The sequence below is a fragment of the Mirounga leonina genome, unplaced genomic scaffold (genome assembly GCF_011800145.1).
Source record: "Mirounga leonina isolate KUSES-001 unplaced genomic scaffold, KU_Mleo_1.0 Mir_126, whole genome shotgun sequence".
NCBI classification, from domain to species: domain Eukaryota; kingdom Metazoa; phylum Chordata; class Mammalia; order Carnivora; family Phocidae; genus Mirounga; species Mirounga leonina.
In genome coordinates this window covers 5,486,519-5,513,271 of record NW_023270314.1, presented here as the reverse complement: position 1 = coordinate 5,513,271, position 26,753 = coordinate 5,486,519, and the positions used below count along the sequence as shown (strand labels likewise).

General features: G+C 42.5%; 1 protein-coding gene across 1 annotated transcript in view; it reads right to left on the bottom strand.

The window, feature by feature from the left end:
• E2F7 (E2F transcription factor 7) overlaps nucleotides 1-22,184 on the bottom strand; it is a 39,011-nt gene extending 16,827 nt beyond the window's left edge. Inside the window, exons 1-7 of the mRNA XM_035002086.1 lie at nucleotides 21,995-22,184; nucleotides 21,196-21,288; nucleotides 13,758-14,033; nucleotides 10,406-10,574; nucleotides 5,867-6,157; nucleotides 4,125-4,283; nucleotides 2,513-2,647 (exon numbers count right to left, since the gene is read on the bottom strand). Of these exons, the coding sequence (XP_034857977.1) occupies nucleotides 2,513-2,647; nucleotides 4,125-4,283; nucleotides 5,867-6,157; nucleotides 10,406-10,574; nucleotides 13,758-14,033; nucleotides 21,196-21,288 (1,123 nt within the window). The 5' untranslated portion in view covers nucleotides 21,995-22,184. The remainder of the gene's footprint in view (nucleotides 1-2,512; nucleotides 2,648-4,124; nucleotides 4,284-5,866; nucleotides 6,158-10,405; nucleotides 10,575-13,757; nucleotides 14,034-21,195; nucleotides 21,289-21,994) is intronic.
• Between the last annotated feature and the right edge of the window lie 4,569 nt (nucleotides 22,185-26,753).

Below are 26,753 nucleotides of genomic sequence, written 5' to 3'. Positions count from 1 at the left end.
AGTTCACACTTCAATGACACTACCCCCTTTGAGTCCCTCTTCTCTTTCAATCTATCTAAAGCTCCCATATCACTTCTGCCTATAACATTTAGGTCAGATTTCTGGGTTTATTTTGAAGGCTTCCAAAATGTGGTCCCAACCGATCACATTTTATATCTCATTATTCCCTATCGCATGCCCTCCACTTCAGTCAGGGTGAGTGTTCTCTAAACGCACACCAGATTTGTTTTTAGGTATCTGTTCCTTGAACTAAAAAGCGAGTCTCCTTCCCTCCAAAACCTAAGTCTTGTCTGTCAGAACGTAACCCATATCCTCTCTGAGTTCCCAAAGAGTCGGGACCACCGTGTATTCTGCTTAATTGTTCTCTAATTTTCAAATGTATGCTAATTATACCTTTAATAGAAGCTCACTAACCAGAGAAAGCGAGTAAAGGCACTGGATGTGGGTACTATCGGGTAATCATGGATGAATAAAGACCAAGTCTACTTTTAACTCACTAGGAATCCACCTCTTCAGAAAACAGCTGGACCATTCCTTAAATGTTAAACATAGTGCTACCATATGAACCATCGATTCCACCCCTAGATATGCCCATGACAAATGCAAACAGATGTCCATATCAAAGCTTCTACCTCAATGTTCAAAGCAGCATTATTCATAATAGCCAAAAAGTAGAAAAAAACCAAATGTCCATCAACTGCCGAATGAAGAACTAAAAGGTGGCGTATCCATACGACGGCATGGTATTTCTTTTTTTTTTTTTTTTTTTAAGATTTTATTTATTTATTTGACAGAGAGAGACACAGTGAGAAAGGGAACAAAAGCAGGGGGAATGGGAGAGGGAGAAGCAGGCTTCCTGCGGAGCAGGAGCCTGATGTGGGGCTCGATCTTAGGACCCTGGGATCATGACCTGAGCCGAAGGCAGACGCTTAACAACTGAGTCACGACGGCATGTTATTTCACAATGGAAAGCAAGGAGGTACTGATACACGCTCTAAGGTTGAAGGACCTTAACAACATTGTGCTCAGTGAAAGAAGTCAGTCACAAATGACCATATATTGTTTGATTTCATTTACAGGGAATCTCTAAAATAGGTAAATCTATAGAGATGGAAATATATTAATTTGTTTTCCTGGTGCTAGAAGGGAGAGGTTGGGGAGAAGTGGGAAGTAAGTGCTAATGTGTACAAGGCTCCTTTTGGGGACGGTGACTTCGTTTTCCAAGTAGTTGCGGTGATGGTTGCACTCTGACTGTCCTAAATTCAAATTGATGAATTATGTGAATTATACCTTATGTGAATTATATCTTCATACAGTTGTTAAAAATTAAAAAAAAAAAAAAAAAGACCGAGTCTGCCTTCAAATGCATAGAGCTGGGGCAATGATGGCATGACGTATCAACCTCACCAAGTACAACAGGACAATAGTAAATTGCAGTAGCTCCAAAGAGACAGTCTTTGCTCTGGGTGACCAGGGAAAACTGCATGGAGGAGTTGACATTTGAGCCAGATCTTGGAAGTTGAGTAGAATATTTGCATGTCGAAAAAGAAGAGGGCTTCACAGGTGAAAAGGCTGGAAGCCAAAGGCGGAGGAGTGGAAAATGGCAAAGGTGCACAATTCATGAGGCGGGGACGGTGTCATACACGTCTTTAAACGTCTCATGGCATTTAGTATAGTAACTGTGCACGGTCTACGTGCAGTAAGTACGTGCTGGGTTGAATTAGTTTTACTTGATTTTAAGTGGCTTCATCTAGATCCTAAGTGAATAATGTGTTCTAAGTGAGGTAGAGAGCTATGTCTTTTATAAGCCTGGGTTAAGTGGCAGGAATTTATGCCACTAATACCAAAATTGGGAGGGTAATTTAAAAATAACTTTAATGGCTTTTTTTCCCAGGCAGCATAGCTATATGTAAAGTAGCTGGTACAGTAGGATCCAGTCCTCAATTGCTCAGATATTCCCTGTCAAATAAGAATATAATACCCTTTTTGCTCTAGTTTAGTAAAACTATGACATTTGTAACCTGTTAAATAAATTACCAAAAAGGTGTTCATTACATCCATACCATATGTAGAAGCCCTCTTTACCACATTAGTTTTGTGATAGTAATTGATATAATTTTTACATTACCTGGAATTTCAAAGAAAAACAATGCTTTATTCTGCTAATGCAGAAACCACCAGAGTTCATAAGAATGGTTATTTTTAATCCTCAAGCCCAAACTTCCAGGAACTTTGGAATAAAATGAAAAAAGCTAATGAGCTATAATTTAATAGTTACAGAAACTCCCACGTTATAAGCTCTCAGGATTTCCCTTCCTGCCGTGAGCTGCCGCGCACATACCACTTACAGACTAACGCTCATTGTTCCGAGGGATACCACTAGTCTAATTTTGAATGTGACATGGGTTATGGGAAATGAAGATCGATCTCACTGTGTAGAATATACATGAGTTGGAACAGGAATTGGGGATCGTAAATAAAACAGATGCCTAGCAAAACCATGCGACCTTACCACTGGAACTGAAGTCCACAGGCCCGATCCATTTGAAGGCTGGTTTACGGCCTCTCTCTTCTGTTACATGCACTTTCTTTATAAGAGCCAAGCTGGTCAGAACATTGGCTATGTCATAGAGGCGTCGTACCTTTGCTTAAAGATATAAAACACAATTATGGTCACGCCGTCTGTGACACCATTACATTTTAGTTGATGTGACAGGTCACTTTTCTTGGCCACCACATAAACCTCCAGCAGAAAGCCATGGGGTGCAGCAGAGGCCGACGGCTCTGTCATGCAATCACCTGGGATTTATGTATCTGATGTGTCTGAAGACACTTTCTAAGGGAAGGTCAGGGTGTTTTTCCTCTTCCACAACTTCACACCCCTTGTAAGAGGCACCTGGTGACAAGCGGGGAGTGCTGAGATGGCAAAAACACCAAGGGAGGGACAGGGGCTGTAATTAAAGGCTTAGTGAATGTAATTCTGCTATGTGGCACATCAAAAGCTTGCTCTGGGTTTCTCTCAGCAGGAGGTGATGGTACCAGCTCAAGCAGGCAGCTGGCCTGTGAAAATGACAGGGATCCCCCAGAGCTTCCTGTGAGGCTGTGCTCCTGGGCACACAAGAGGGTTTGGGGCTCAAGGTTATGAGGTTCAGCTGTGCTGACAACAAGACAGGCAGTTCCTCATCTGAATCCTGGTGCTTGGCCGCCTAGTGGTGGAGGGGTGGGACGGGCATTCCCTGAGTCTTACAAGGTTTGGGAAGAGACATTTGAAAATGCAGGTACTAGAGGAGAAATTCGGAAGGGGTGGTAAGGCATTCAACAGGCAGGGCAATACCCACAAAGTAATTTCTATTCAAGAAATCGATTTATAGGTAGGTAACCTTGGGGCTACGATCAAGCAAAGGAGCTGTGATTATGGTCCAGAAACAGCAAACATTCACCCCAGATGCAATCTTCTTCCCAATCCTGATAGAGCTGAATTTCATCTAGTCACTTCTCCCACAGGGTGGCTATAATTCCAGTGGAAACAGAAAAAGCAGAGAAAGTTGGGCTCGTGGCTTCCCAGGGCTTGAAAGGGCTACTGGCAGCTAAGGGTATGTGGCTTCACCCAGGCTTGACAGAAAAAGAAGAGGCCCTGGGTGTGCAACTCGGAACCTCTCTCCCTGCCCAGCAGCCCTGTCCCACCACCCCTACCCTGCCCTGCCCTGGCCATTCCTCTGGTTCTTACCTGCAGACACCTTTCATCTCCACCCATCAGGACAGTAGGCAGGGGGTGAGGAAAGAAGGGGAAAGAAAACTCAGACATTCCGCCTTGGATGCAGCACTACTAAAGAGAAATGCAAAGTATCTTACAGCCTCCCTGACCTCCATTTGTGGGATGGCATTCCTCTTCCACCATCCCCTCTAACTGCTGAGGAAAAGGCATCTGACAGAACTTTCATGGGAATTCTAGTATTTACTAACTTACCTCTCATGGCACCAAGAACCTTTATGAGTGCAGGAAAGACTGCACTTCTTAAGAAAAAAACAATTTTTTTTTTTTTCAATCTCAGAGGCAGAAAACAACAACACACGAAATCCCATCCTTTTTGTACTGATAAGTGGACTCAGGTGAAGATACTTACTTTTAAATTTACTATGGTCCGGGGTATCCTGGCTTTCTTCTATCAGTATTTTGGCAGCCACATCAAGAGTAACAATCTTGGTTTTGGAGACGAGGAAGAGCATGACAAACTTCTGGCTCATAATTCTCAGAGACTTGTCTTTTCTACTGTTTGCAGATGCTACAAAGGGAATGAGATGAAAGCATGAAAACATGTGATTTACTACACGGAAGATGGTACTTGGGGTTTGCCAGAGCTACGAACTCTAACAGCAGATGCAAAGATCACTCTGGTTATGGGCAGAAGCCTACTAGACACACATCACCAAGAGATGGCTCATAAAGAAATGAGGTGGATTTCCTTTTCTTTCTTTTTTTAGGTAATCTCTACGTCCAACGTGGGGCTGCAACGCATGAGCCTGAGATTAAGAGCTGCAAGCTCTACCAACTGAGCCAGCCAGGTGCCCCAAGAAAGGAGACGGACTTTCTCATGGCTTGGACAACTCCTCTCCAAGAGGCATCTCTGAAACCACTCGTGATGCTTTATGCTCCTACTTCATAGGATACAATCCATGAGGTGGTTTTCCTGAAGCAACTTTTTGAAAAGATCAACGCAGAAGAAAAAAAAGGAGAGGGTAGACTTCAGGGATTGTTTTCAGAACATCAACTCTTCCCAAAGGGCAAGAACTCTTGTTTTTATTTCTCTGCGCCCACAATATCTCGAATATGTGAAACACGGTAGGCGCTTGCCCCTTCCATCGCTTTTCAGAAGGAAGTGAAGAAATAAGCCAGACATGAACAGGAGACACTGATCAGATGTGGGCTGCCATAGACGGCAGGCAAACCATCCCCGACAGATGGCTGTCTCCTCTGGTTATTAGGATGAGAACTGGCTCATGGGGTGGCGCTAAAAGGCATGAGGCAGTAAATCCAATGAAAACCAGGCCCACGTTTCCATTCCTATTATATTTGCAAGTGAAATGTGAGTGATACTTGTACTTTACCGTCTTAGCAATGGGGATTAGGGTGAGAATGATGGAGATCAACGGTTAAAACAGAAAGAGGATACAGAGGAGCTGAGCGGGAAGAACAATGTAGATACATATTTTAAAAATGCTACATCAAATGACAGGAGGGGTTATTGATCTTTCTTATCAACATGTTCTCCGATCGGGGTTCTTTTCTAAGTAATCTACTCTAATTTAAAAAACTGAATTCCCCAGGGGGCCTGGGTGGCTCAGTCGTTGGGCATCTGCCTTCGGCTCAGGTCATGATCCCACGGTCCTGGGATCGAGCCCCGCGTCGGGCTCCCTGCTCAGCGGGAAGCCTGCTTCTCCCTCTCCCACTCCCCCTGCTTGTGTTCCCTCTCTCGCTGTGTCTCTCTCTGTCAAATAAATAAATAAGATGTTTAAAAAAAAACCCATTGAATTCTCTGAAAAGATAACTTCTTTCAGAGAAAAATTTCCTTAAAGGCTCACAAATAGACGTCAGCCTGGGGCCATCAGTCTGAAACGAAAGCACTGTCCGCGATCGATGGTCCAAACATACCAAATACCAAGTGAACTGCCACTAGACAGGCTTGAGGTGAAGCTGAGGGGGAAGCCCAGTCGGGGAGCCATCTGTCTCCCTTTCTTCAGTAGATCCAATAGGAGGGCATCTCCCTCCAGGGCTGTCAATCTGCACTTCCCACCTTAGCAGTGAATTTCTACGGAAGAGACCATCCCTCCCTCTCTGCCGTTACTTGTGTGGTTACTGTGAACTCACAAGAGGGATAGTCGGGTTCCGAGAAATCCAGTAACTGTGGATCTTGAGAATCTGGATAGTTGTCTTTTTTACGTTCTCCAAGTTTATAATCCATCAGATCTAGCTCCTTCTGCTGGAGATGTGCCATCTGCTCTTCATATTTCTGCTCCTCTCCCAGTCTCTGGAGGCTCCTCAGGGTTTTTGGCAGGCTGTGCCGGCCATGCCAGCCATATTGATTCTTGGCCACCCGGCTGACCAGATGCAGCGATTCCAGCACATTTACAATGTCATAGATACGTCTCCTTTCAACGCCTGTTTGGAAAATAGAAGTTGACCGTCATCCAGGCAAACATTTTTGAGTAAAAATTCCTTGAGGGTCTGGACCGTGTCTGTAAACTACTTTACATGATGCCCATTATAATGGCCAGCAAGTGCAGATGCTCTAAAAGTTCAACCTATAAGGATGCAAGCAACAGAAATTATTTTTCTTTCTTATTCTGGGGATCCAACCCTTAACAAGAGCTAGGATAAAACATCCACCCAGACATGGATGAGAGTTCCATCTCTCTTACATAAACAATAGTATGTCTTTTCTTTGGACCTGTTAGGTAAGCCATGCAAACATTTCAGCATGTTAAAACGGGTGGGATTGAGCATCACATGTACTAGTGTGTCTAACGGATGCCTGATGAACACTGTTTGGTTGATTTGGACTTGTATTCCTAATTATGCAGGCTATAAAATAAACTGTCCAATGTATGATACCTCATTTGGACAATTCTATCCTTTCCTGGAGTTTGAATGATGTGAAATAATTATCTTGTTAACTCTCTTAATGGCCCAGTTAGGAAAGCAGATGGCAAATATTTTGTTTCCTATTTTGCACTGGAAACTCAGGTGTCAAGAGCTTGGGCACCCTTCTCAAGTTGCTGGAGGAAGCTACAGCCACGGCTGAACAACACATGAGTTTCCTTTTGCTCCTCTTGGCCACCGATAACTGTCCCTCTGTTCCCATTCATAGGCGTTTGGCCCAAACAGCCCAGCGATAAAGCACAGAGACTCTTCGTGTCCAATACAGGCTGACCATGGAGTTCATCAATTGTCTACCCACTTTCCCAACACTCTCAAAATAGCCAGAATTATGAGCGGTCTATCACATTTACCAAAAATATGTACAGCAGTTAAGCCCGGGGGCTTGGAGGTCAGACTGCCTGGATTTGAATCAACTCTGCTCTATCCCTTAGTAGTTGTGTGATCCTCGAAAGTTACTTCATCTTTCTGTGCCTTAGTATTTATCTCATAAGGTGATGAGGATTAAACGTGGCCATAAATGTAAAGGGTCTACAATAGGGTGTCACTTTTATCTACTGTTTGTATATTATTCTTAAATACTTCCTGCACAGCATTGGAAATACCCAAAGTCCCTGCTAGCATGAGAGGTCACAGTAGAAACAGATTTTAAAACTTTCCTCTGACTCATCCTGTTGTGCAACAGGCCCTTAGGCTTTTGGAACCCACTGGCTCTTTTGCTCTCATCTAAGTCCCCATAGCAAAAGCCTCCAGGCAGCTCCCAGAAAACTGGTCCAGCTACAAAGATGCCCTCTTTCTGCTCACTTGCCAGGAGCTGTTATATAATCAGAGCAGAGAGTGAGCGTAGCTTCTGACCCTTCCAAGATTTAATAGAAAAAACTGACCAAATTACGATGAAAACTTTGGAGGTGAAGTAAAGTTCTTTCCTATGCATGAAGACGCATTTCACAGTCAATCAGAACATATCGGCTCCTGACCCTGAAAAGTTCTTCACCCTCAGATGCCTGCTGGAAGGTGCAGCCCCTTGTCCAGATCTGCTTGGCTTTATTCCAGTCTGTTTTCATATATTAACACATCTTGTTTAGAGTGTAACATTCTATAAACCTTCCCATTAGAAATGTCATGTGAATGCAACTGAGACACCCCAGAGCCAGCCATATGCTAGGCTGTTTTGTTATTTTGTATTAGATACAAACTGTTAAATCTCCATCTAGTGGAGAGAGATCCTAAGAAGGGAAAATAAAGGAAGATTCTGACCACTTGGAGGTAAGATGAATGTTTAATATGCACAATGGGTGTTTAATAGGTGGTGCTGATAAAAGCCAATGTGGCAGCTGCCTGCCTAGATAATCATCTTTTCATTCTGGTCTGTGTTTAACTGTCTACCGGCTGGTGCACTGAAAAGTTCCATTTCACAGGTCTCCAGATCTTCGGGTTACTCTGGGGCTTGCTCTGTCAGGAAGGTTTTTCCTGGCACCCAGTCTTCTTTTTCTTTTGGATCAACACAATCCTATTAATCCTAGTCATAGCATTAGTTATGTCCCCCCAAGGATTTAGCAGTCATTACCATGCTTTCCTTAGTCCTCGATGGAGCTTATTGAGAACATCTCTCAGCCCAATAAACTCATTTCTAAATCTGTGCTATTGTCCATTTACTAAAGTCACTCCTGGTTCTTTAACTTCTTCTAAAAAAAGATTTTATTTATTTATTTATTTATTAAGGGAAAGTGTGCTTGAGCAGGGGGTGGGGGGCAGAGGGAGAGAATCCCAAGCAGACTCCCCGCTGAGTGCTGAGCCCGACCCAGGTCTCAATCCCACAACCCCGAGATTATGACCTAAGCCGAAATCAAGAGTTGGATGCTTAACTGACTGAGCCACGTAGGTGCCCCTAGTTCTTTAATTTCTTACCTGTAATACCCATGGTCAAAGCTACATGGGACCACAATCTGGGAAATAATGCGATTGAAATGTTCTGAACATTCTAGGTTAACGTATGTTCTTATAGCTTGTGACCTGGGATACAGTAGGGAATTTAGACTCAACCCCAAGAAATAGTTACCCCTGAAGTAGCTTCCGAGAAGAGACCCTGTTTTTGAACCTCACAGGAAGAGAGATGATAAGTTCATTTTGCAGGTCTGGATGATCATGAGGCATTAGGAAGCTGTTTGCAAAATCTCTGGAATTCTGCTCCCACCAGCCATAACATGGGCATCTGTAGCTCACATGAGAGTAGGAGTCCAGCTTCCTTTCTGAACCCCCAACCCCCAGATCTGTAACATAGCCTTCTGACACCTAATCTTTTGTCTTCACACTAACATCATGGAAGTTGGTCCATGGAGAAAGCTGGCTTCATGAACCCCAGTGAGAAGGACACTGTGTGCTATTGTTTTACCCTCATCCTCTGTAAGACTAGTTTCTAGGACCCTGTGCCTCGAATGGGTGTATCCTAAGCCTCTATCCAACTGGGTCACCTTCCCCTTCTTGTTTCATTGGCACTGATGCCAAATACTGTATTCTACTTCTGGGCTCCCCAACCAAGGCACCATACTTCCTCTTCCTAAAGGTGGAGAGGACAATTTGGGGAGGGCGGAGAGAGATCTAGTAAGAGCCGAGTAGAAACTATTCCACATAACAGTAACAGTTACCCATGCAAGGCCTTGAGTTAGGCATGTCACTGAGATTATCCCCAACTTTGCTAAGTTTCTGCAAGGTAGGTGCTATGATCCTTGTGTTATAGACAGGAAAAGGTTAATTAACTTTTTAAAACTCTCACGGTCTGTAAATTGGAGAGCTGGGCTTCGAATCCAACCCCATCTGACCCAAAGCCCAGCCCATGGTCTTTCTATCACAACCCATTGCTTCCTTATTATCTCCATTTCTGCTAAAAATATTTTTAGCCATCAGTTTGAATAATTCAGATTGACAATCATCTACTGGGGCACATCTCTCAGGGCTATGGGAAGAAAGAGAACCAAAAAAATAAATTAAAAATATAATCTATCATACAGCCTGTTTAGCTGATTATTTCTTTTTTTCTGTATGTGCAACCTCCTTATTTTTTAAGGGGACACCCTCGACCTTCAAATCCCTGCGATTTCTGCTTATTAAAGATTGTCAACAGTATGTTTACCCTGAGACGAACTGCAATCCACGTCCACTAGGGGTCTCTATTCTGAGGCCACTGTGCGTGTTTACAGCCCATACACCACCGCACATTACACACACCCAAGCCATGTGAACACACGCACTCCTCTTTGTTATAAGGTTTCGCTGTTTGAGTTATGTCCAGATGTGCTTCTCCTCGTTTGGTAGGCTTGCTGTGGATATCACAGTATATAGCTTCAAACATAATGCTCTTGCTCTCAAATCCTGTTTGATCACAGAAATAACACCAGGTCTGAACTCTAGAAGCAATATTAAAAATAAACAGCAAGGCATTTTTAAATGTTTTTAGACTGTCTGAAATTAAAAATGAGATATTAATTTTTAATGAGTCTTTTTTACAAATATTTTATAAGGTCAAAAAAAAAATTTCTGTTTGACCCTCAGGCCCAGAAGACTCCCTGGAATCCTATGCATAAGGATGAGAAATTTGATGACAGGAGGAAGCTCGACTTGCTCCTCTGTTCTTACCATTCAGAGCCCACCCTTTACTTAATGAGAAGCTATCTGAAGACTTGGGCCTGCCCGAGGAAACCGGTTTCCCACTGTGACTAGAGATAGGCCTGCAGGTAATCTGATGATACATACCAAGACTGACAGCAACTTCATCTAGGGAGATGGTTGTTTTCTCAGTTGACAAGGGATAACTTGGATAGCGAGCTAGAAACTTCTGGCACAGGAGTCCTAGACTTTTCTGTTTTCTGCTTGGCCTTTGCTTTTCAAATTCGTCCACAGCACTGTCCCCAACCACATCAAGCTACAAAGGGCAGACAAAAGGGAGGGGAGAGATGTCATAGTTAACATCCTAATAGAGAAATTACATGAAAAATGCAAGAGAAATGCATAGAGAAATGAGAGTTATTGGCAAAGTGAGGGGGACATCCCAGTCCGAATCATGCTAGATTCTGCTTAAAATATATTTCCTAACCCAATTTTCTTAATGTTTTACTGACTGTTTTCTTTGGACTGAATTTTTTCTCCTTTGAAACTTGAGGGTGAGTGTTTTGGTTAAAAGCTTAAAAAATGAAAAATGAAGTTGTTAATGGCTTGTTACACCCTTGCTACTAATGTGCTCACTAGATCAGCATCACCAGGAGCTTGTTAGAAACATAGAGTCTCAGGCTGTATCCCAGACCTGATGTATCAGAATCTAGATCTTGGGTGATTGCTACTGACATAGAAGTCTGAGATCCACTGGCCTGCATTGTGTCACCAGTGTTTTATTTTTTACAACTGACCAAGGGTAGATGGAACTGAACAAGGGCAGTTAAGTCTTACTCCTCCTTATTCTTTCTTATTGCAAGTACGCTTAAGTAGTATCCTTGTCTCATCAACCCATATTTGAAAAATGCTCAATTCAAGCCCAAGAAAGTAAAAGGCTTTTCAATGAACAGATTCAAGGAGAAAAGTGATATGATTATCTCAATGGCTTTCAGAAAAAGCCTTTGCTAAATTTAATACCCATTCATGATTTTCAAAAATGCCCTTAGAAAACTAGAAATGGAGAACTTCTTTAATAAAAAGTGTATCTATAAAAACCCAACAGCAAACACATGTCTTAATGGGAAAATCTTGGAAGCATTCCCTTAAAATCTGGAAAATGATAAGGATGCCCATTATCACTGTTCCTCTTCAACACCATATTGAAGATCCTAGCCAGTGCATGAGGACAAGAAAAAGAAAGTGGGGCAAGGGATTAGAAAAGAATAAGCAAGACTTTCATTCTGCAGAAGATACGATTGTTTATATATAAAACTCAAAAGTATCTCAGACAAATTATTAAAAATAATAAGCGAATTTGCAAGGTAGCTGTAAAGGCAAAACAATATATCTCAAAAATCACTTGCATTGTCATACAGTAAATGAAATGACAAGACATTATTTACAATAGCAATAAGGATATAACAAATGTTTTTAGGAACAAATCTAGCAAAAATCTATCTGCATAAAATATTAAAACTTAGATCTTAGAGAAATGCACTTAAAACTTAGAGAAATATACTGTCTTCATGGATAGGAGAGCTCAGTACCATAAACAGGTTTATTCTTCTCAAATTAATCTACATGTAATGCAATTCCAATTAAAATCCAATCTGAAGTATATAAGGAAAAACAAAAGGCAAAGAATAGCCCACATACTCTGAAGCAAAATAAGTTGAGTCTTGCTTTACCTGAAATCAAGGCTTATTACAATCTGGTATTGATGTAGGGATTCACAGATTGGCCAATGGAACAAAAGAGAGCCTAGAAAGAGATGACAGAGATAGCCCTGCCAACTTGGGAGAACAAGAAGGACTGAATAAATAGCTCAAGGACAATTGATTACAACAAGCAACTTAAAAAAAGATAAGCACCAGATTGAAATGTAACACATTGAACTGATAAAGGTTTATTTTCAAGACTATAAAATAAACTCTTACATATCAGCATGGAGAAAAAGAACCTAATAAAAATCAGCAAAGAACATGAAGAGACACTGCACAGAAGAGGAAAAAAAATGTGGTGGCCAATAAACATGTGAGAGAGGCTTAGCCTCATTAGTAATCAAGGAAAAACAAATGAATATCACAAAAATACACAACTGCATACCCATTAGATTGGCAGAAATTAATAAATTTGACAGCGTCAAACGTCAGAGAAGATGTGGATCAATAAATGTTCATACATTATTGGTGGGTGAAAATAGCACTTGGGAAAGCAATTACTTTGTGAATATTTGCATATGCAATGACTTAATAATTTCACTACTAGATGTATACCCTAGAACAGTAGTCCTCAAACTTTTGGGTCATAGAGTCCCTTTATATTCTTAAAAATTACTGAGGAGTATCTTCCTTAAATTGAGTCCTTATTACCTTTGGATAGAATATCTGATCATATAAAATATACTTATCATGTACATAATATTTTTAGCACCCAAAACCAGATTCAGGACATCTTTTTCTCTTCTCCTGTCCCAATTTCTTCATTTTGGTAATTTTTATAGCATAAAAAATCCCCAAGAGGAGGAAAAATGGAGAAATAACTGACTTTTCTTAGCAAATCTGGGAAGAAGTTTGATGGGAGAGTGAAAATTATTGGCCACTGATTTTTTTTTTTTTTTAAAGTATAGATATGCTTTTTATTCAATAGCTCTGGTTCCCCAGAGGACAGAAAATTTAAAGATGATTTAACTTTAAGGCCCCAAACCAAAGAATTGAACATCTATAAAAATAATGAAATTTCCCAAGTCTAAAATAAACTATTGCCCTCAAAATCAGAGCAAAATTACAATTTGCAGCAGCATAAAAAAAGTCCAGTCTTCTTCATTAAATCAAAATTATTAAATAGTTTTGCTTAAATCATTGTCATTTTTTTTTTAAGAACACTGCAAGTTTTTTTTTTTTTTTTTTTAAGATTTTATTTATTTATTCATGAGAGACAGAGAGAGAGAGAGAGGTAGAGGGAGAAGCAGGCTCCCCGCAGAGCAGGGAGCCCGATGCGGGACTCGATACCAGGACCCTGGGATCATGACCTGAGCCGAAAGCAGATGCTTAACTGACTGAGCCACCCAGGCGTCCCAATGTCATTTTTAAAATATGTACTGGGAATAGTCAAGGGAGTAGCATACAGAAGAGAAAAAAGCATTCATTATGAAAAAAATGAGACAGAGTAAGAATTCCATTTCAGCTATAAATAAGATATTAAGTTTTGGTATATTTTGATATCTATAAATAGCAGGGATTTGTGGATGAAAGATACTGCCTACCTAAAGGTATTTTACCATTACAGACATTTGACATGCCATTAAATCACCCCAATAGCAAAAAAAAAAAAGAAGACATGAAGTTTAATACTGCTTTTGGCTCAGTAGTAACTGAAGAATTGAGAATTCTATGACTTAAATAATCAAGTAAAAATTTAAAAGTTCTATAAAGCCTGAGGAGTACAGCCTGTTTACCTGCAGAGAGTCTGTAAAGGCATCATCCTTGTTTTCAATGGGTCGGAACAGTCCCTTTTTCTTCTCCCGGTCTCTTATGTCCGGGCTGGCGGCGCTAATGAGCATCTTCAGGTTAGCTGTGGGGGTCCATGGTTCTGCCTGCTGTCTGTCAACAAGCTTAACTGGAGTAATGGGATTTCTTTCTGGAGTGAAGATTTTTTGCTTTGATAAATCAATTGGTTCATTTTTTATTGGAGTCTTCGGGGCCATCCTTAAGCGATCAACAAATATATTTTCCTATTTAAAAAAAAAAAAGAGAGACCTTTTAGCAAGAAAGAGAAAGAGCAGGTATAAGCTAAGAGCATTTTGTTCCCATGATTCACCAAGACATGAAGATACAAAGAGACCATATGTTCAGGGCTGAAAAATATCAGGCTAGGACTAATGAAAATAGAAGGGTTTGTGGAATGCAAGAGTGGTTCAGCGAGAAAATGATCATCATCTACTGCTTTTTTAAAAATTTTATTTAAGATTTAATTTATTTATTTGAGAGAGAGCGAGTGAGCGAGCAGGGGGAGGGCTAAAGGAAGAGGGGAAGAGAGAGAGTCTCAAGTAGACTCCCTGCCAAGTGTGGAGCCTGAGGTGGGGCTTGGTTCCAGGACCCCAAGATCATGACCTGAGCCGAAATCAAGAGCCAGATGCTTAACTGACAGAGCCACCCAGGTGTCCCTCATTTACCTATTTTAAACATACTTCTCATGCATCTCTGTGGACAAAGTCATGAGTGTATCTGTCACTGGTAGATGCTTGTAATAGTTGGGGATGATAAGGGCAACTGTGGGTTGAGTCCATACTGCTTCTTTATTTACAGGTTTGTACTAACTAGTGCAGTACAATTTTGCTTTTGTCATTCGGTGTTCACCAGTGCTAATATAGCGATTAGTAGTAGGACCAATGGAAAAGTATCCAACAAAATGCCGCATTTCAAACCAACCTGGAGGGCTGTAATTCCCCTAGAGCAGTGCTTCTCAAACCATCTGTGGTGAAGGGCCAGGGTTTTTTATTTCCAAACCCCCATATACTGATACATGGTTTTACTTCATAGGACTCACATGCAACTTCCACCACCTGTGACTCTCCATTTGCGTTTGTCACTCAAACAACCTACAGTCCGTTCAACAGGAAGAGACCTCTGATCATAGGCTTAGAGCAAATTGCTACAGAGCTTTCCAAGTGCTTGACTCTCAAGTTCTGCTCTTAATTTTTTGCAGTTTAGTAATAATTTGTAGACTAGCACGTGCCCCCAGACCACACTTTGAGTAGACCATCTCAGATAATTTTAAGAAAAGATCAATGGATCCATTATGTTCCTTAGTCCACTATGAAGAGGGACTAAGTATACGAAAGCCACATTTGGAACTACCAAGTAATGAAAACAAGTTTCTTTCCCCGGAAGTAAGGATTTGCCGTCTGAAAACGGAAAGATTCTGCTCTTTCTGCAGCAGAATTCCCCTCCAGGCAATCGTAACTTACATAATGATGAAGGCGGATGCGTTAAACATTTGTCATTCCTTTTCCTATACACGTATCACTCTATAGCAACTGCATGCTTGCATTTTGGCTGGGCAGTGGTTTAAAAAAGGTGCTTTCCTATAAATGAGCAACATGTGAAGAGAGGCAAAAAAGACTGGGAGCACCTGGAGTTTGTGTTAGCAGGGCCAACTCTTGTTCCTTGGATCAGCAGAAGCTGCCAGCTGGCCATGGTGAGGCTCTGCCCCAGTGTCACTGGAAGGAAGGGAGGTGGGGACGGGGGTGACAATTTCCCACCACAGTGGCAACAAGCTGACAGCCTGGAGACTTCATCTACGTACATCTCTTGACACGTCCCTACTAGTGTGCAATTCTGATGAAGTCTTCTACAAGGGAACTCTGAAGGGAAAGCATTGAGTATTTACTATGGTCCACACCCCATTTTATGTACTTTATGTCTGTTAACTCATCCAATCCTGTGACCTAGGTGCTAGTATTTTTCCAGTCTACAGATGAAGAAACTGAGGCACAGAGAGGTTAAATAACTTGCCTGAGGTCACATACGCCCTTCAGTCAGTATAAAAGTCATTGGTATGCAAGAAACAGTGGCCAGGAGACGTTTCTGAAATCCTGCATCTAGAAATGAGCTTGTCCTGTGTGCAAACCGGGAGGAAGTTATCCTTACCACAGCTCCCACAAAAGGTACCCAGCAGGCCACTGATCCCCATTGGCACCTACGGAGAGGCAGGAAGGGGAAGGAGCTCTGCAGGCAGGCTCTAGGGCCGCTTACCTGCCTCGGCTACTTTGCAGCAGCCTGAGTGGGAGCAAGCTGCTTGTCTTCACCGTATTTTAATTCTCTCCACTGAAAATGAAGTTCATAAACATACCAACCGCAAGGACTATTAGAATACTTCCTGGCACACAGCAAGCTCTCAATAAAACTTAGCTGTTACCCGTTCCCCTCTGTCCCATTCTTTCTTACTGTTCGTTCTGGGCACTCAGAGCTAATATGATATAGCACGTCATATTGCTATCTAACTTCTCAGGTGCATATCTTGACTCATTAATGAGAGTGTGCACTTCCGGAGGTCAGGGAGCAAGTTCCACATGTCTCCATCCTCACAATTTTTGGCACAATGCCTTCCCCTTACAGATGCTGAAAGAACACGGTGCCTTGATTATCTAGTTTTCCAAAAAGCATCCCTGGTGTGGCCCAGGCGTGCTGAGGTGGCCAGAGATCCACCCTCCTTCCGTACTGTCTCTAGGGTACCTACCTATTCTCGCAGGAATGATGAGCTCCTACTTTTTCCCTATGGAGGAACAATTTAGATGCATTATTTCCTCCAACACTACAGTTTAAGTAAAACTTAAAGCAGGAGGGGAGTTAGGTTACCTGCTAGGTTATGCCTGTAGCATACCTCCACGAAAAGGAAAAAAAAATGCCATGCAAATTTGCATTCTGAGATCTCAGATGGGCAGAAAGTCAACGGTACTCTAACCAGACCCTGCTTCATCTGTCTGTCTAGCCTGCAGTCCTGACACGGTGCAAGTGGAAGGGGAGTTAGAATTTGCAAATGTGGTTTTTGTCTCAGCTCTGTATCTTTTTGATCCTGGACAAATTGCTTGTTCCGTCTGGGCTCAAGTTTCCTTATCAATAAAATAAGGGGTTCCAACTAAAGTTAACTACCTCCGAGGCTTTCCAGCAAGGCTTCCCAGCTGTGTGGTGGCCACAGGGCTGCACTGAGATCTCTTCAGGAATGAATGACTCAGGATGGCTCTGAGGGGTCATCCTAGAACTTCCAATTGGGTAAAGTCCAGACCTCCCCTGAGACCGTGTTGCAGATCTGCTTCTCCCTCTGTCCAGTTTTGCTGCCTTCCCCTCCCACCCACAGGCCCGGATCCCCAGAGCCCCCCCTAACAAACCTCCTGTGCACTGACTCCATGTCAGATCTGCCTGCCAAGAAATCTAAGCTGCAAAGCCCAGGAAGTCACCTCCGCGATCAGAGAGGGCCTGCGGAGATGTAACCCACGAAACAGGCTCTCCAGTTCTCATATGCAAATGGAGACCACATTGCCTGGCTTACTTGCCACAGAAGTGCTGGGAAGGTGGGATCAGATGAGGAAGGTGAAGGCAGTTTGTAACTTGTGAGTGCTATACAGATGTGTGTGATCATGAAGTACACCAGCACGTCGACTCTGCTGTATACTGCCAGAGAAAGGCTTTGTAGTTAGATCTTGGTTCAAGTCCTGCTTGTGTCTCAGATACAGCTTTGATCGTGTTCCCTCAAATAACATATACAATGATCAGCCTTGTCCAGGCCCTTGGCAATATTTTGCCAACTGCTTTTCCAGTTCCATCTCATGCCTATTCCACATTTCGCCCAAACAGTACACTTGCTTTTCTTCAAACTTGCCCTACACCATGACTTTGTCTTTAATGCTATCAGTGAAGCTTCGCCCTTTGAGACCCTACCTATGCTTTAGGCCTAGCTCACTGCAAAGATGACATATTAGGAAGTGTCTCCTAGCGATCAACCAACAACTCTCTTTCTCTTCAGAGCACACTTTCTAGAATGAGTAATCCATACCAACGGCTTTCCCCTGCCCATCTCCCAAGGGTTCCTCAAACCACCAGGCTGTTCTGATCCACTGCTTTTACCTAGGTCACCTCTCATTTGCCAGATCAATAGCAAAACACCTCATTTGACCTCACTGCCGTGGTTGAGACTGTTGACTGTTCTTTGCTCTACGAAACACGCAGCCCTTCTGAAATAGCACACTTTCTCTCTTGGTTCTCTTCCTACTTCTTGGACTATTTCTTCTCAGTCTCCTTCCTTGGTTCCTCTTTTTCTGCTCTTAAAACCTCCACCCTCCACTCCTCTCTGTTCGCTCTCTCTGGGATAGTTCACCCAATCTCATGTCCATGGCTTTAAAACCAACCTGTATGCTGACAGTTCCCAAGTTCGTATCTGGCTAGGACTTTTCACGAATTCCAAAATCATGCAACCAGTGCCTCCTGCACATATTTATCTACCTATAATCATACAGGAACAAAGATTTAGTCCAAATCTAACTTACCTTTTTTCTTCATCACTCCTAAAAGTCATGGGTGACATTTAAAGAAAACCTGTGCCCGCGAAGTCTGGGCATTGTCTCCAAATGTACCTGCTTATTTCTACTCCTTACCAGTTCCCTTCCTCTCCACTTGCTTAAGTTAGCATTCATTCCTTCAAGCCCTTGTGAGGCATTATCTCCTTCACAAAGCACTCTGACAGCTCAATCCTTACTGCTCACCCCTGTGTGCCAAACCATCCATTTTCTTTTGTCCTCCCCAAATGCACTGTAAACAACTTGTTTATTATCTCATAACTGGACTCGGTAAACTTGGGTAATGAAATAGAAAACTCTTATATATTTAAAAAAAATTTCTCTGTAAGTAGCAAGAAGGTGCGTGCATAATACAGTACTTACAACTGTTGACAAATGTGCAGAAAGTCAAAAAAAGAGAAATCCTCTCAACTCCAGCTGACCCACAAAACACTGTACCAGGCATCCCTCAGAGGGTTTCAAGCAACAATTCAGCACCACTAGCTGTGAATATCTTGAACATTACTCGAATGCCTACACCTCATGTTGTTTCTTCTGCCTACAATGTCCTTCTCGCTCACTCTTGTTTTTTTGTAGGTTGAATGTCCTCAGCCATTGAGGCTTAGCCCAAATGTTACCTCCTCTGTGAAGCTTCCCAAATCTCCCAGAATTCCCTGTGAATTTATTTCTTCCTCCTTTATTTTGCCAAACATTTTGTCCCTGCTCCTACAATGGCACTTACCAAATCACAGTACAGTTGGTTAGTTTTGCATCTGAGACCCTGAAAGTCTCTCAGGTAAGTGAGGGCAGGGCCAACATGTTTGGCTTTGGGTTGTCAGTTCCACTGAGGACAGTGTAAACAGTACGTGTTACTGGGTTACAAACACCTAAAGAGGGAGGTGCTATTTATTAGCTCCAATTTACGGAGGAAAAAAACAGGTTGAAAGAGGTGAGGAAACCTAAACCGCTGTGTCCCAGCACCTGGAACATAATATTTATTGAGTGATTGTATAAATATATTAGTTCAAGGTTACAGAGCTAATAAATGGCAGAGCAGGAAATCAAACCCAGATCTCTGTTACTGCAAATCCCATGTTCTCACCAGCCCTAGAAACCCTCCTTCCTTTACTACATTGCAAGGTGAAAAAGACAAAACCCCTCCAGGATCTGGGCAGAAGCACTGTTCTCATTCCTTTCCTTCTCTTTGAGAGGTAAAATCATCTCTGCTCATACATTCCATTTCAAACATTTTAACTGCTTTTCCTGTCTCTTTTGAGTGATTTGAGTTTTTCTCAGCATGCATTAAAATGGGAAAGATCAACTGGACACAGCACTCACTGATGCTAACTAGAGTAGAGTGCCCTTGTGGAAGGCACTTGATAAAAAAATCACTGACCCAGAAGGAAAGAAGTGGACCCTGACTCAGGCTTTATATAAGTGTATACACAATCTTTCAAGGCTATTCCATCCGAATTATAAAGGAAAACAAAAAGTTTTGCTCCGAAACTCTCAAAGCCAAAACCCTCAATATACATTTTAAAGTCTGGGCATTTCCACCCTCATATGGCTTAGGTAATTTTTAGAAAGTCCTCTTGGAACCAATAATGTTTTGGTATACTTCTTTTCCTAACAAAAAGTTTTTGAATGCTAGGAACAACAATCTACAAAAAATATACAATTGCACACCTATCCAAAATGAACAGTTGTCAAGTATTCTTCAAAGGTTCACATAACAGGTGCTTTGCAACCGGCAGTTTCACTGTTGATGCGAAGCCTAAAAATAAGACTAGGAACCTAGAGAAGTTCAATGCCCAAGAAAGTTGCTATGCTCAGATTTGTATGCAAAGCTTCTATATCTGGGTTTGCTCTATCTATTTGGCTTCTGCCTAAAAATGCTTAGACAGGGGCGCCTGGGTGGCTCAGTTGGTTAAGCGACTGCCTTCGGCTCAGGTCATGATCCTGGAGTCCCGGGATCGAGTCCCGCATCGGGCTCCCTGCTCAGCAGGGAGTCTGCTTCTCCCTCTGACCTTCCTCCTTCTCATGCTCTCTGTCTCTCATTCTCTCTCTCTCAAATAAATAAATAAAATCTTTAAAAAAAAAAATGCTTAGACATTCACTAACGAGCTATTGTACTTTTCAGTAGGGCACTGGCTGGTGAGTGTGGTTGTGCTGATGAGGGTATGGTGATAGTTTAGACATTACTATGGGCACTTTATTTCATTATGTTTCTTGAAGACTCAACCAAGGTCTTAAAAATCACAAGGGGTGGAAAAAGGGAGGGAGAGGCTTAGCACAAAACCAGCAGTAGCACTGTCAAATTATTTAGAGTATGCTTAGTGGGCTAAGTCATTTTATCTCCCTATATATGGGAGACACAGGTCATAATTTGGGGTGAATGGAACAGCCACTAGGAGCTGGATCATTGGTACGAAGAACATTTCATAGCTCTTTAATAATCCAGCATTACAGTATAAGGTATAGACCTTATTTCTTGGGAACTAAGGCTTCACGTTCCTGTGCAGCATTAGCTAATTCCACTCTTGACAACTATAAGTATTATAAACTTTTGATTGCAGTGTCCAGCACATCTTTGATTCATGTAAATTGGTTCCAACATTACATCTAGCTTATAGCCTCTTTCCACTGCACAACTGTTGAGTGGGAAACTCAACAATAATGGTTTGAATGCCTTCATTGTAAAGAAAGTATATTTCTATAATGTTAATCAAAATTAATTATTACGTTTATAAGGCAAGTACAAGTGTTATGTTGGAACACTTCATTGAATTAGACATCACCATCCTAAATATGTTAGCGCTTTAAGGTATTTAAGTGCACTTACCTTTTGCGCATTTTCCCCATCTTCAATTGCAAAATCTAGTCTGGACTGCCTGGGGTTGATCAGGTCTTTTAGTGTTAAACAATTTACCTCCATCTGTAATGCACAATTACATTAGAAAGTGATTTTACAGTTGGATGTTTTCTCCTCCAACAAAAATATCTATTTATTACCTGCTCATGAACATGAACTTCCCCAACCTAAACTCCTCCTAGGAATTTCCAGGAGTGTAGCCATGCCCCAACTCTAAAATGCACTTGAATGAACACGAGCCCTTAAAGTGTGCTTGGAAATTACTAAAAACCTGGGAAGAAAACAAAAATCGACAAAAATGGTAATTTTTTATGAAAAGCAACAGCACCAGACAAAGTTACCAAGTCAGGAGAGTGTAGGGCAAATCTGTCAGAAAGTACAGGGTCTCCTGGGTCAGTTAATTTTGGCGCAAAGAACTGGGAGGAATTCGGCTTTGAGGGGGTTTTGAATCGGGGGGGAAGGAAACCTGATCGCCAGACCAAACCCACTCAGCTTTTAGCGCAGCCCCTTCCCAGGCCTCCAAGCGGACCCCAAGGATAAACTCTCCCAATGAATCCCCCAGATCTCGAGGAAAGACAAGTCCCTTCTACTGCTCCATGGGAGGGAGAGCTGGAACCAGGACACCCCACGCACGCCTGGTCCGGCCGCAGAAATGCCTCGATCCCCGCCAGCAGGGGAGAGGGGTGGCAGGCTGGCAGCCTGGGCGGGGGTGTCCCCTTTCCCCCCAATTCCCGCCTCCTCGCAGAGCTTAGGGCCGCACGCTACTTACTCCCACTTTGAGAAGGAGGCTTCCTGCCTCTGGGGACCTCCACGACCCCACACCGGCGCGGGACCAGCGGGGCGAGGCGATCAGCAGACGGGCGGCGACATCGGGCGGGGAAAGTGAGGCGCGCAGATCCCCGCTCCGACTGCCCTGAGCTGGCCGGGACCCCGCGGCGTCCGGGCAGCGCCAGCGCTCCAGCCCTGGATCGCGGTCCCCGCTAAAACACCTCCTCTGGCGCCTTGAGACCGAATTTGAGAATCCACCAATCAGCGGCGGCCGGCGGGGCGGTCCCGGCCAATCCCGTGGCGGCACGGCCCGGGCTCGCCGCCCCTCGGAGTCTTGGCGCTCCCGGCCGCGCGTTTGGCCCTCACCCGCCCAATTGTTGCCGCCTCAGCCCCCTCCCCCTTCCGGGTACCTGGAAACCTCGAGCCCGGGAGCCAATTCCTGCCGGGGACGCGGGCCCGGGCGGCCGCGGGAAGCCAAGGTGGGGGCGGCGTGGGGCGGCGGGAGGAGGAGGAGGAGGGCTCTTTTGTTATGCATAAAAGGCCCGCTCCGGTCCCCTCAGCTTGCCGCGCTGGGAGACCGCGGGCACAGCCAGGGGAGGGGAAAGCAGATGGAGTTCGGAAAAAACGATATACAGGCTCTGGACGCCGCTGCCGCCACCCCCTCCCCCTGCAACCTGCGCGGAAGCTAAGTTGTCCAGGCGTGTTGGGGCAAACTTCCTAACACCGCAGGCTGGTGTGACACGTGAACCATGGTTACCACTCTGTGCTGCGAGCAGATGGCACGCCAGTTAGTCCTGGAAACTAGACTGCAAGCAGAACCAGCTGTTTTTTCCTTTTCTGTCTTTCCTTTTTGTATTTTTTTTTTTTTTGTAATTCCGGAAAAGTTTTTTGGTAGTGTTCCTTTTTAAGAACATCGCCAATAATTAAGGGCAAAAAGCCTTATTAAATAATTCTTTGCAACGTGCACCAGCATTCTGGGTAGTCGAGAAAATTTCCTCAACATTACTGATTTGTATTAAATGTTTCACTTCCTTCAACTTTAGTTTCTTATTTGAAATATGAATATTGATAAAGACAGGTGTGTGTGTGTGTGTGTGCGCGCGCGCGTATTTAAAATACCACGTGCGGTATTTTAGTAGACTATTGCTTAGAACAGTTTTACATTTACAGGAAAATTGAGAAGATAGGAGGACACAGCGTGCCCCTATGTCCGGCACCCATTTTTAGCTGTTTATTAATACCTTATGTTTGTATGGTACTTTTGTTGGAATTAATGAACCAATAATGATATGTTATTCTTGAACTGAAGTCATTATTCAGATTCCCTTACATTTTTCCTAATGTTTTTCTGTTCCAGGATACCACATTACATTTAGTGTTCATGTCTCCCTAGGCTCCTCTTGGCTGTGACAATTTCTCATACGTTCCTCGTTTTTGCTGGGCTCCATGGTTTTGAGGAATACTGGTAAGTCATTTTGTAGGATGTCCTGCTATTGGGATTTGAGACAGCCTTTTTAAAGCATGTCTACAGACATTGCCCTATGAGTCATATACTTTACAGAAAGGTTATCATTCTTCTTATGCTTTCTGTATAGTGCGCTGCTCTCCACTCCTCACCTCGCAGCATTTAAGTGCAACATCTGCAGAATTTAGAATGCTCAGTCAAGCCCTTTACTTTGTACTCTATTTAGGTTGCTGATAAATACAGCCTAAAAAATCGCTGTGAGATCATATCTAAAAGACGAGCATGGAAACATTAAACATATAGAAAAATAACAATAGTAATTTGACATTTTTATATTAGAAATGATATTTTGAATTGAAATCTATCTTCTAGGTAGAAGCATGAGGAGACAAGTAATAAAGAATAAAACTGCAATTTATTAAATTTTGTCCTTCTGTAGAAGCAGAACATTTTGATTAGGAATTTTTTTTTCTCCCAACTATATTAATTTCCTGTGGCTGCTATGACAAATCACCACAAACTTTGATTTAGAATAATAGGGATTTACTCTCTCACAGTTCTGGAGGCCAGAAGTCGAAATCAAGGTGTTGACTGAGCCACATTCCCTCTGGGGCTCTAGAGGAGAATTTGTTTTTGCCTCTTCCGCTTCTGGTGGCTGTAAGCAATCCCTGATGTATGGCTGCCTCACTCAGATCTCTGCCTCATCGGTCACATTGCCTGCTCCCCTTCTGTCTGTTAACTCTCTTGTGTATCTCTTACAGGACATTTGTTACTGAATATAGTTCCCACTTGTATAATTCTGGAATGTTTCATCTTAAGATCGTTAACTCAATTATATCTGCAAAGACCTTTTTTCCAAATAAGGTGACACCCATGGGTTCCAGGGATTAGGACATGGATATTCCTTTTTGGGTTTTGTTACAGACCTTTTCCTTGCATTTTCAGAGTATTTTTTCTATTTCATTTCAAATGTAGCCACTATTCAGAACAAGGAAAGCTCGTGATGTAGCTTCAGACTCTTGTAATTTCATTGATTGCTTAAAGTAAGAGTGATCTTAAATTTGGAGGAAAACTGGAAAATGAGTGTTTGATGGGAAAATTCAGAGACATTACTCCAGTACACTTATTTACTTTGATGCTTTCGAGTCCCAGATTTTGTAGACGATCTGTCAATCTCTCAGTTATTTAGTTGACACTGATGGTGACTGGGAACTTGGGTGGAGCATCAAGAAGAGTCCCAGCAGGTGGCTTCTCAGTGTAGCCTGATCTTCCTTATGACATGGTGGCTAAGACGGTTGGACTTCTTTGGGGACTCAGGGCTCCAAAATGAGTACCCAAGCCCACAAGGTGGAAATCGTATTGCCTTTTATGATGTAGCCTTAGAACAAAGATAGCATCGATTCTGGTACATTTTTTTGATGAAACAGTCAAAGATCCACCCATATTCGAGAGAAAAGGACACACACCCTACCTTTGTTTTTTTTCTTTTGGCTTCAAGTTTTTATTTAAATTCTAGTTAGTTAACATATATGGTAATAGTGGTTTCAGGGGCAGAATTTAGTGATTCATCACTTATATATAACACCCAGCTCATCACAAGTGCCCTCCTTAATCCCCATCACCCATTTAGTCCATCACCTGCCCACCTCCCCTCCAGCAACCCTCAGTTTGTTCTCTGTAGTTAATAGCCTCTTATAGTGTCCTCCCTCTCTCTCTTTTTTTTTCTTCCTTCCTCTGTGTTCATCTGTTTTGTTTCTTAAATTCCAGATGAGTGAAATCATGGTATTTATCTTTTTCTGTCTTATTTTGCTTAACATAACACACTCTAGTTTCCTCCAAAATGTTGTAAATGGTGAGATAGCATTCTTTTTGATGGGTGAGTAATATTCTATCCTATAAATATATACCAAAAAGAATCCATTCATCAGCAGATGGACATTTGGGCTATTTCCATAGTTTGGCTATTGTTGATAATGCTGCTATAAACATTAGGATGCATGTACCCCTTCAAATCTGTATTTTTGTATCCTTTGGGTAAATACCTAGTAGTGCATTTGCTGGGTCATAGGATAGCTCTATTTTTAACTTTTTGCGGGACCCCCATACTGTCTTCCAGAGTGGCTGCACCAGTTTGCATTCCCACCAACAGTTTAAGAGGGTTCCCTTTCTCTGCATCCTTGCTAACATCTGTTGTTTCTTGTGTTGTTAATTTTAGCCATTCTGACAGGTGTGAGGTGGTATCTCATTGTGGTTTTAAAAAAAATTTTTTTTATTTGAAAAAAATAAATTTTAGAAAAATGTCTATTCATGTCTTCTGCCCCTTTCTTAACTGGATTATCTATTTTTGGGTATCGAGTTTGATAAGCTCTTTATAGATTTTGGATACTAACCCTTTATCAGATATGTCATTTGCAAATATCTTCTCCCATTCTGTAAGTTGCCTTTAGTTTTGTTGATGGTTTCCTTTGCTGTGCAGAAGCTTTTTATCTTGATGAAGTCCCAATAGTTTATTTTTGCTTTTGTTTCCCTTGCCTCTGGTGAGGTGTGTCTGGTAAGAAGTTGCTATTGTGAGATCAAAGGGGTTGCTGCCTGTGTTCTCCTCTAGGATTTTGATGGTTTCCTGTCTCACATTAGGTCTTTCATCCATTTTGAATTTATTTTTGATGCATCCTACCTGTCGATGGAAGAAATGTCAAACGCTTTGGGGCCATATTTTAAAATAAAAAACACCAGGTTTCATGCTGATTTTGCAATTCTACCTTTATAAGCTCTGCCTGGAAGGTCATTGACTTTGGAACAGTATTGTACTACCCACATGGCCGTAGTCCTCAGGGCTCCATATTGTGCTAGGCCTGTGGTTCTCAACACTGTCTGTGCTTTAGAATCCCTTGGGGAGATGTTTAAAAATACCAGTACCTGAATCCCACACCCAGGGACTTCTAGTTTACCTGCTCTGGTGTTGGGCTTGGGTATTTTTTTCCCAGGGAGATTTTTAAAAATACCAGTACCTGAATCCCACACCCAGAGACTTCTAGTTTACCTGCTCTGGTGTTGGGCTTGGGTATTTTTTTCCCAATGCCCAGTGTCTTGTTCGTTACCATCATGCTGGTTGTATGTTTATTCATTAATATTTTTGAATGCTTCTGAATCCATGGTTTCAGAAATAGATCCTCTGGTGCCATCAATGAAGATTCAGGCAGATGTGTCCCCCTCTGGAGTAGGTGCAGAGTTGCAGAGGGCTGGCTCTTGCTGGTTTGTGGTTATGTCACTGGTTTTTGGAAAGGGTTGAGGTGGT